General features: G+C 44.7%; 1 protein-coding gene across 1 annotated transcript in view; it reads left to right on the top strand.

Annotated features, from left to right (window-relative positions):
• The window catches only part of BMP3 (bone morphogenetic protein 3), a 40,496-nt gene that overhangs the window by 14,344 nt on the left and 14,865 nt on the right, over positions 1-11,287 (top strand). The window contains exons 2-3 of the mRNA XM_009872953.1: positions 8,011-8,172; positions 8,986-9,064. Of these exons, the coding sequence (XP_009871255.1) occupies positions 8,011-8,172; positions 8,986-9,064 (241 nt within the window). The remainder of the gene's footprint in view (positions 1-8,010; positions 8,173-8,985; positions 9,065-11,287) is intronic.

Here is an 11,287-nt window from a genome sequence, read left to right on the forward strand (position 1 = left end):
AAGGCAGCCAAGGAGTTGCACGGAGCACTGCCCCATTCCCTTAGCTCTGAGTACAGGGTTCGGAAGGTTTGCTTTTTTTTTTTCCTCCTGCTGGACTTGGGGTTTATGTCTCATGTCTAAGCACATAATGGAAAGGAATTGGTCGTGGAACTGAGAGAGCGCTTAACAAAAGTGTTTGCCCCAGACATGGATGTTCCAGCAGAAAGACTGGCTGAGCTTAGGTCTGGCTTCAGTGGGGAAGTAGGACAGGAGTGTCGCCAAAAGGCAGGAAGTTGTTATCTGACAGTTAATCACCTATTTCCACCTTCAAATGTTGACAGATGTGGGGAAATGTTGGCAGAGGAGCTATGTCCTCTCCCCTACTCCCTTCCCCTCCAAGATAATACAAAGCAATTTCTTCCTTATCTGGCCGTGGTTTTCCTTCAGAGACAATCTATATTTGTGCAGTTGGAGTCCTTAACCAAGTTGCATCATTGGGAACAGGGAAAAACCATATGGATGAAATGAGGTAACAGACAGTTAAAGAATCTGTAGTATTGAATTCGTGTATAAGCTTGTGCATATATGTGAGGTGTGCATAGCAGTGCCATTGCATCGTGCAATTTATAGGCACAGCAGAGCTTAAAAGGTTTCTAAAGAAGTGCAAAAAATGAATGTTCAAGTGAGGGTGCATTAGTTGCCTCTGTGGCAAGTACAAAGCCCAAAAGGCCTGAAGTCTGGCAATACAAAGCTTGACAAGTCACAAAACGGAAGTGTGAGAACGCCTAGGCAATTCCAGCGCCTCTGATCTGGGGAGAAAGACTCCTGTGTCCATTTTGTTTTTGATGTAACAGGCTGATTCTTTGTGCCTTCTGTTTAGCGCCAGACTTCTTGGAAAATAGCAAACACAGTCAGCCTGATGGATCAGTTTACTCCAGAGTTAATCCCAGGCTGGCACCCTCAGCTCTCTGGAGCTCTGAGCTTTTCCTTTGGGAGCTAGAATTCAGCCAGTCCGGCTGTATCTGGCCCACGAGGTGTCTTCCCAAAACTCTTTACTCTCACAATTCTTTTAAAAAGAAGAGAAAGCAAAACAGTAAGGTGGCAAGAGAGTTCCGGTAAGATCCCAAGGGGAAGCTGTCATTCCCACATTTGGTTTGTAGATCTGTGGTGGTCCAGGAAGAACTTTGTGGTGGACTCTAGAGCTGTTCCTGTCACGATAGTGTAATAGAATTTGACTGCTAAATTCTTGAGTCTGATTGCAAATAGTGTATTTATTGACACATACCTAATATTTCAGGCTTACTCAGACATGCTGTTCCCCTTGTTAATGCAGCTGCCCTGCTTCCTGTCGGGATAAACTTAGCCTTCCTTGTTTCTGACTGAACATGTCTGGGCCTGCTGTAGTTGAACTGACTGATAAAACTGAGAGGTTTCTGAAGCAGAGTTCCTTTTATACCTGTACTGCCAGTACAGACTGGAAGCTGGGGCTGAGTCCTATTAATCGAGTTGTCCAAAAGTTCTAAGGAAAGGGAAGAGGGAACAGGCTGAGGAGGAAAGTGGGAGTGACTGGAAGATGTGACGACTGACACATAGGAGAGTGTAAGCAGGTGTGTTTGGTGTGGAAAGAGAATACATTTCTCTCGGAGCATTACACGTACTTCCAGCTAAAAGGAAAGATGACTGAAATGTTGGTAACCCACCCTGTGGCTAGTGGTCCTGTGTTTATCTCTTAAAAATCACACCTGTCATAAAGCGTGGTGGATAAAAATGAGTGAATGTTGGATAAAAAAAGTCAACATTGGATAAAAATTAATAAATATTGGGAAAAAATAAACATTTTGGCTTGTTTTAAGCAAAAGCTGCAACTTGCAGGGACTGTAGTATACCAAACCCTGGCAGGGCATGCTGAACACCAGCAACTCCAGACGAAATTGGTTTCTGCATCTGAAGTGTGGGCCATCTCCCGCCGCCGCACTTGGGCAGTGGTGTACTGAAAGCACAGACTGCCTTTCCACGCCATGGCCGGTCTTTATTCTTCCTCCTTAATACAGAGGATTTTAGAAATCCTACAGCAAGTGACCACATGAAGTTCTTGTAGCAGATTGAGATTGTCACTGTCAAATGTGGGTTTTAAACCCTGCCCCTCATAAAAAATATGTGCAACACTAGATGTGTCTTCTTTTGGGGGCAGGCAGTAAATGTCTCGGAAGGATTTACGATTGAATAAAAGACAATACTTGTGCCTCAGTAGTACTGTAAACCAGGTGAGCATTGTGGCTGCTTTGCCTCTCATATACAATTGAGAGCACAAACCTGTGCTTTGCGGTCATCTGAAAACAGCTCTGATCCTGCTATTGCTGAAGTTGATTGGTTTCTCCCATTTAGTTACATAGCAGGTGAATCCAAACAAAGCAAATGGTTGAGTCGTACCCGGACATCATATTTTAAGCTGTAATTGAAAGCCAATTCAATTTTTCTGGGCATTTTATCTTCCACGTTTTGAGATGAATAGTGAATACCATTGTAGATAGCTTCCCCCTGTAAGAAGCAGGCTGCGTTTCTCTCATGCCAGGCACACTTACTTGATTTTTACAACCCAAGTCCTTGGACTACAGATTGGCTGTGACAAACACACCCAGGCTTCGGTTACTCGTCAAAACCAACATGGGCTAAACAGGGCATTAATTTGTCTGAGTTTCTTACAGAACTGGTATAGGATAATGGTTCCTTTGATGAGTTTCCCATGAAACATGGTCGCGTATGAATAGGAACAGTACACAGTATCAAATTATAGGCATTTCAAAATAAGTGCATTGGTTTGTTAGAGGTTCAAGAATGCATACCTAAAAATGTTTTTGGCTGCACTGAAAGAGGGCCACCAGTCCAACTTCCTGCAGCTGTAGAACATGTGTAACACATAACCAGCTCCTTAGTGTCTGTGTGCACTAAGAAGCATTTGTTTCCCCACACAGGTTTTGGGACATGGGCTTTTGGGTCACCGCGAAATTCACCTGGCTTTGGCTATTCTGTAGCACTCACTGTTTGAGAATGAGCCTTTGAGGACTGCTTGCCATGGCACATCTTCTCTCTCATGGGGTTCAACGTGAACAGGCTTAATACCAGCTGCCTGGTCACTGCAAGCGACTTTCTCTTTGGCCAGTCGATAGTGTGCTTGTTCCTGGTTGAATTTATCCAAAAGGATTCTATTGCTCTCTTCAAATCTGCTAATAGCATTGCAGGGAAGAGGAACTTCCCAGTCTTGGGATGTTAATCTTCACTGAGAAATCCTCACCCTTGGAGCTAGTTGCGTTTCTTGAACTTTAAAGTTGCAAAGGAACAAGAAAAAAAATTAAAATATATAAAAAATCATGTCTTTCCTGACTGGGTATCATTCATATGCTGTGTTTCAGGCCTACCCAGGAGATAATGCTACTCGGACACCGGTGGGAACAGATCTCTATCTCTATGACCACGTTGTTAGAAAAGGAACCTAAGGTCCATCTGTGTGGCTCTCCTCCCAGTGATTTCTTCATCTGTCTTAAAGTTATCTGAAAGAAACAATTGGGTAATCTGCACCTTGTGTTTAGGGTGTAAGAAGGGGTGTGTTTTTTACTGCTTTACAGTTGGTTTCTGCGTCACATCTTGAGGGAAGTAGAAGGAAGACGTCACACCGACTGTAGGATCTGTGTATCTGGGTGTCTTGTTTGTGCTCCGGGGAAGCCCCTGAAGTGTGTGAATTGCAAAAGTACCTAAAGGGAAAGGATCCGACTTCCTGCACTGCTCGTGAGGCAGCAGGGTGGCTGGGGCAGAGGTGCGTTATTCTTTCCTGCAGTTAAGAAACCAAACTACTATCCCATAGTTCCTCAGTCCGAGAATACTTTAAATTCTTTCTGCAGGACTCTCTTTTTTCAAGTAGGCCTCGACCTCTACTGGGGGGTCAACACCACATAATCAGACCAAGCCATCACAGGGTAACAGGGAGAAGTGTCACCAAATAGACAGGTAAATTTTATTTGAAGCATTTTGATGGTGTTAGTGGTACCGTGAGGGTGACTTTTCTTCTGTTCCTGTTCGGCTGCTGTTCTAGTACCAACTTGGCAGAAGGTCGATAGGAAGGTAAGGGCGTGGAGCTGAACGTAGAGGAAACAAAGGCTGAAACTGGGTGGACAAAATTCCCTGGATCGTAAGGGACAGGACAGTCCTTTTGGAAGAAGCTAAAAACCTGGGCCTTAGTCGATGCAATAAAAATCCCATTACTGCAAGGGGAAGGCAGTGTTCCAAAAATTACAGACTAGAAGTTGTTACTTCAAAGCTGCAGTAGTTTAGGGGAGACTTAGAAGCGTGATTTTCTTTCCCATAAAACTTTGAACTGTGTGGAGCTCTGCTGTTTCCGTAATACCATAAAATCTTTTACTGTCACATCTTGCTTTTACGTAGAGCACTTTGTACTCTACTTTTCGCAGCAGGTTCATGTACTCGTCCCTGGATGCAGCCGAGCTATGGAGGAGGCAAGGCAGCGTGAGGTGTTGGGCTGGGCCAGGCTGAATGCTGGCATCTGCCACAGCCCTCGGCTTCAGTGCGGGTGGCAACGGCCCGCCGGGGGCCTGCTCAGAGAAGACACAGGCCAAAAGAAATGGTACTTCTCCCCAGGGATACTAACGAGGACAACTGTGGTAAGGCTTGGATTTCACAGGGGTGTGTGCATTGGCAAGATATGTCTCTAGAGGGAAGGCCTCGCTCTGCTAGGGCTGGCTTGTCCTCACCTTGGTGTTTGTGGGCCTTTCCCTCATTTACCAGGACCAAACCACAGAGATGGTCATCGTTCCTTTGGCCTCAGCTGAGAACTGGGCCGCTGTCACTGACTCCGCTTTGCATGACTGCCCTTGCGTCTGCGGCAGCTCAAGGGAAGGGCTGGATACTGACTTAGGAATATTTTTGCAGCATTACAGCCAAACTGTCTTTATGAAAAAGCATAGCTTTTAGACTGTTTTTTTTTTTTTTTTTCAGAAAAAAGGTGACAGTGCCAGAGCCATTTTTGAAAATGTAGAGGGAGAGAGGTCCTCCTGCCCCTCTACTCTGCCCTGGTGAGGCCACATCTTGAATCTTGTGTCCAGTTCTGGGCCCCTCAGCTCAAGAGGGACAGGGAACTGCTGGAGATAGTCCAGCGCAGCCACAGAGATGATGGAGGGATGGAACATCTCCCTGGTGAGGAAAGGCTGAAGGAGCTGGGGCTCTTTAGCTTGGAGAAGAGGAGGCTGAGGGGTGACCTCATTCATGTTTATAAATACATCAAGGGGGAGTGTCAGGAGGACGGAGCCAGGCTCTTCTCAGTGGTGTCCCATGACAGAACAAGGGGCAATGGTTACAAGCTGGAACATAGGAGGTTCCACAAAAACATCAGGAAAAACTTTTTCCCTGTGAGGGTAACAGAGCACTGGCCCAGGCTGCCCAGGGAGGGTGTGGAGTCTCCTTCTCTGGAGACTTTCAAAGGCGTTCCTGTGCGATCTACTGTAGGTGATCCCGCTCTGGCAGGGAGGCTGGACTAGGTGATCTTTTGAGGTCCCTTCCAACCCCTGACATTCTGTGAGAGAAATCATTATGGTGAAGGTTGGTAAAAGGGACAGTTGATAGAAAGGGGATGAGTGTATTTGTCATTCCTTTCAACAAATGTTTTTTTTTCTTTCTCAGTCTAATCAGATTTAAAATAATGTTAAAAAGAAGTGGCGTTTGGAGAACATAATCTTTGAATGATAGTAACTAAGTAAGTAACATTAAGTAGAACTTAATAGAAGGACATTTTTAACTTTAGAAGTAAATCTCCACTAATTCAGTTTCCTTTGTTTTCATCTGTTAATCAACGCTCTTGAATCCACATAACAGCAGGCAGTCTAGGAGAATCCCATGCCTACATCTGCAGGAAAATGGAAGGAAATCTGGATCCAAGTGGGCTTTGCGTGTTTTCAGGTCAGTGAGCGTGCCAGTACATGGTGTGTCTTTACAGACAGCTAAGTGAAAGGCTGCAAAGGCATAGGAAGCCTTATCCTTGTCAGTCAGTGCCATTTCTACCTGGGGCGATAAACCTTGTTTATAACAAAGAGTAAACTGTAGTATCTGCAGCTGAAGATTGGTACTCGCTGAGTAATTTGCAGAATTACTGGCTGCTTAGGATGCTTATTAGATTCTTTCCCACCCGTCGTTGCCTGTGAGCTAATCTCCTGGTGTCCTCTCTCTTCTCGCGTTCAAAATTCAATTTCCTAAAAAGAAACAGGGAAAAAAAAGTCTCAATACATACTCTAAGTGTGAAACCTCTCAAAACACATGTTTTAGTCCCTTGCCATTCCTAACTGGAAGAAGCTTGAGCCTCTGTCACAAGTGAGAATCTGTCCCCAGACACTTCTGTCATCTGGCTTGCATTTTTAAGAAAGGGTTCATCTTCTTGGACAAACAGGATAATGGCTAAAAGCAACTAAGTGGTGTTACAGTCCATTTTCCTAAGATGTCAGCAGTCGTTTTTCCAGCATCTTGTCTCTCTTCAGCCCTGGGTAGACACACAGCATAGCAGGCATACAAAACATACCTTGATTAAAGATAGTAGCTTTCCTCCAAGCACTGATAACATACAGGAAACTTTCATGTAGCTTTCTTATGCTCTGTGACTTTTTAGCCGAAACAAATGTAAACTGCCAAGCCTTAAATTACTGCTTGCTTTAAACATAAGGTAAATGGAAATTTATCTTTTCTATTCTGAGAGGAGACTGTGATATTATCAATCATCATAAAATTTATTGCAGATACAGATTTTTCACTCTGCTGCAAGATCACTGATTTTAGGCATTGATTGGACAGTGTATCCTTGCACAGGATCCCCAGAACTCCAGATTTTATACCAGTTCGGGGATTTGTATGTTTTTTTCAAGTATGTCTAAACTGCTTACATGAGCCTATAGATTTTAATAGCTGGTGTATGTTTTGTGATTTTTTATGTTTCTTTACCTCCTCGCCAAAATCATCCTTTTGTTCTTTTTATGTGAATGCTGGATCTTCGGTGTTGCAACCATGTTCGGAACTGTTGTTTTTATTTTGGATAATAGAGCGAAGCTGCAAAGTGTAGCGTGAGATAGGCGGTGAGCAGCTTCATGCTGAGCCATAAGCAGAACCAGAGGAAGAGTTATTATTTAGGACGAAATACAATGCTTGGGAAAGAAGTCATTTATACCGAAGTCTAAAGTTCTTCCTTCTTTGAGAGTCACAACAGGATGCTTTGAAGTATTTAGAAACATTTTATATTACATGAAATGAGCGTGATGTTACAGAGAGGCATACGCAGCTTTTCTTTCTCTGACCAGAAGTAGTTTTGTGGAAGGCCAGCTGCCCAAGGAACTGAAGCAGTGGCCATAATTAAGCCCCACTTTTAAAATTTGTTAGATCTGCAGCAAGGCATCCACTCAGAAAACACAGCAGCATCTGGTGAACTTTAATTCCTAATTTCAACAGCAGCCTTGCCAATCTCTCTGCTTCCTCAAAGCTGGAAGAAGTAAGGTAGAGGTAGTGGTTCCATCTTCACAGGTGATCCCTAACTCGTGTAAAGAACAAAAAGATCTCCATGCAGCATACAACCAGGTCTCCTTTTGGCCATCAGCAAAGGAGGCTGAAGGGGAAAATCCTGCCTTAACTCCAGCTCCCCACATAGAAAAAAGAAATCAGATTAAAAATGAGTAAAACTTTTTGGCAGGCAAGGACAAGCAGTGGAGGCCATCAGCAAAGGAGGCTGAAGGGGAAAATCCTGCCTTGACTCCAGTTCCCCCATAGAAAAAAGAAATCAGATTAAAAATGAGTAAAACTTTTGGGCAGGCAAGGACAAGCAGTGGAGGCCAAGCCGCTGTTCCCACTGCACAGAAAACAAAACCACAGGTGCTGGATGTTCTGAAGCCATGTAGATTAGCCCTCTGTGCAGTACACGCTCTTCACAAGAAGAGAAAACATCTCTCTTGGTTCTTGACTATTGTTCGCTTGAGGCGTGTTTTATTTCAGTGCAACTCGGGGCGGAGCTATTGGAGATCCCACAGCAGATGTTCTCCATGATGGAAGATACACCTTATCTCCAGGCTGCAGAGAAGGATTTAGACTGGGAAAGCAGCTCCAATCGTGGAGGCTGGCGTTTGCCCCCTGAGCGAACACCCAGCCTGGTGAGAGGTAAAAAGCAAGTGTGATGGATCACAGAAGTGGTGTGGTACAAGTTTCTCACTGTGACCACCCTGCCTGGTGAAAGGTGTTTATCTGTGCATGTCTCTGAGACCCGGAGCAAGGAGATTGAAAGAGAGCAAGCTCCATTTTGTTCCCCAGGAGAAGCTGAGAGCTGGTTCGGTGTGCTGTGGTTTGTGTAGCGCAGATCCCAGCAGCACTGGCCGACGTGCTGTGCAGATCCGCTGTGCTGGGTGTAAGCTCCACAACGTGTTCTGTGGGAACGTGCTTTCATGAGGGACATAGGCAGGTGATACTGTTTAGGCTAAGAGAGTCGGTCAGAGCTGGCCACGGAGGAGCTTGCTAACCGGGTCAGGAGGGCAAATCCCGTGAGAAGATTTCTCTGGAGCGATGGCTTTGTGGGGGCAGATGGCATGACACACCTGAAATCAGGTGTCTGGTGACAATGGAGGTGACGCTGTGGGGCTGGCTTGGCCAGGAGCCAAGCTAGTGCCGCTGACCTGAAGACTCGGTGGCACAAAGGAGCCCATCTGAGGCAGACGGACATCTGGTGCAAAGAGGGCTTGTGCGATCAAGCCAGGGGCAAGCTGTCAGGAGGGGGTGTTCACCAGATGACAGCACTCAGAGCTCCGTGTAGGAGCCGCAGCCTTGGGGATTGCTTTTGTAAGTCATTTCTGGAATGCCTGAAAGCCGGGCAACTAATAAGCACAAGCGTGGGATTAGCCTTCACATGCTGAACAGATTTTTCTGTTTTTCTAATATTGCCTTTGTTATGCAAATGTATAATTATTTCATTTCCCCTAGAAGGAGTGTTTGTGGTTTCCTCTTCCCCACGACTTCCGAATGCTGCTGTGGAGGGAACAAATAACTGTGAAGTTACCAGGTACGTGCATTTTACACAGCAAGCTCTAGAAAAGCAGAAACCTAACCTTGAAGTTTTTGTTGGAGGTTTTAAGGAGCGCTTCAGAAACGTGCTGCTGGAGGGTGGTGAGGCTGGCCCCTGACAGTGCCACAGGAGTTACTCATCATTTAAATAAGCTTCAATAACATTGAAGCCTGTTATGTGCCCCCAGGTCTAAGGAATAAAAAGGCCAGATTGGTTTGCAAACCAGATGCTGGTATTTTAGGGCGGAGCTGTTCTAACAAGGAGCTGCTAGGGCCATGCCAGGAGGGAGCAGATCTGCAGACCCAGATGGAGCTGAGCTGGCCATAGCTTGAAAATGTGATGTTTATGGATAACCTCTTGTCACTGAACGCAGGTGAGAACACATGAGAAGCACCCAGTGACGGTGTCTTTCTGTGGTACTGTGGCAGACTAAGTGTAGTTGAGCAATTGGCTTGTGAAGTCCAGTTCTGCCCAACTGTAAGGTGAGTGACTTTGGTGTTACTAGAGGGGAGAAACACAAAGATGATTTATATGTAGCCAGAGTTTCAGGCGGATTTTACCTCAAATATGTGTCTGCAAGTGCATCTGTAGGCACGAAGGTGCACACGCGTGTGCCACTGGAGCTTGGTGCCTACTTGGAGAGCAGCATTATTTGACATCTTTGCTTTTTCCCTGTTTCTTAATAGAAGAGGGGAGCCAGGAATTTACACATTATGTGTAGCAGTCCACATTGGTATGTCAGCCCCACAGAGTTGGCTGCACTAGATAGGATAGAGTCTCTGCATAACCCCCACCAGTGCGTACGCAGAATTTGTGGCATGTGGTGATGATTTTTCATGTTGTCTGTCTGTGTATCTTGTAGCTTATCAAGCCCCTGCAGGTGTTTTGTGTACGGATCTGCTCTCTAGTCTAAGAGCAGATTTGTACGTTTGTACCAAAGCGATTTGTAGCTTGTGCGCAAAAGCAGACGAGTTTGTATAGATGGTGTGACGAAGCAATTTAGGAAGTTGGACAGTGTTTTGAGATTTGGAGCCTGTCAGTATATCTTACTGAAATGTTTGTTTTGTTTTTATAAACACAAGAAAGGTAGGTAAGCTTTTATTCCAAACTTGCTTTGATCATTATGCCACTGAGCTACTGTGCTTGGCAAACAAAGACAGAAGAAAGGGGGAGGGAGAAAAATAAGGAATTAACACCACATTTAGTCATCTCCATTAAAAAAGGAAAAATAGGTACAGTGTTTCTGCACCAATTTGAAGTCTAGATCTTCTTCTGCATTAGTCATTTTCACTGCTGTTGGATCAATATCTGGGTTCAACACACTCCTTAACTCATCTTGGCCTGCTCAAGGACTCATTTTGTTTTTATCAGTAGAAGATTTAGAAAGCTGACAAGGGTGCACATCAGCTGTTGCCCCCTGGACACACGTTCTGCGACAAGTTCAGCTGTTTCTTTCCCCTGAGTTTCTCTTCAGGCATAACCAGGATCAGTTCTGCTGTCAGCTCAAAAGTAAAGCGCTAAATTTAAGAACTGTCAATAACAATTTTTGCAATTCCTAGGTCAAACACTTACATGAGGAAAATTACTACAGCTTAAATCATAAAGTAATCCTAGTTTACATAGCAAGTAAATACTGTCTTCAGAGTTTTGGAAAAAACACTGCCAGTCTTCTAAGCGTGACCACTGTGAATCTTGGCTGTGCATATAACATGAAAATTGGTGAATCCCTGTGGTCTGCTGAGGATTCAACTTGGGCAATCAGACTACAGCAGCCATCTGCTTCACCTGGAGCAGGACTCAGGCCTCAAAGTTTTTTAAGAGAAACTTTTCTGCTCTGGAAGTAGTGCCAGTGTCAAAATATCTGCTGAAAACCAAACCACAAGTTCTTTCCATAGCCGTCATTTCTGTTTGTATAATGTTCAAGAAACAGCTGAAAAGATGCCCATTGAGAATTTCAGATGGAGGCATAGTCAGAATCCAGACTAACCAACAACATTTTATTTTAACCAAAATATTTCATTTTAACTAAAACCATGTTGTCACTTTGCCAGATGCCCCTTGCCTACCTCTTCGTGTTTTGATACATCCATGTCTTTGCAAAAAAACATGATAGAAAAAAAACAAACCGTGGCTGATAGGATGGCAGAGTTGCTGCTTCTAGCTCCTCAAAAATTGTTAAGCACGCAGGCCAGCCATGATGAGTCTTCATCTTTCCTGCTG

Source organism: Apaloderma vittatum, unplaced genomic scaffold (genome assembly GCF_000703405.1).
Source record: "Apaloderma vittatum isolate BGI_N311 unplaced genomic scaffold, ASM70340v1 scaffold5817, whole genome shotgun sequence".
Lineage (NCBI taxonomy): Eukaryota > Metazoa > Chordata > Aves > Trogoniformes > Trogonidae > Apaloderma > Apaloderma vittatum.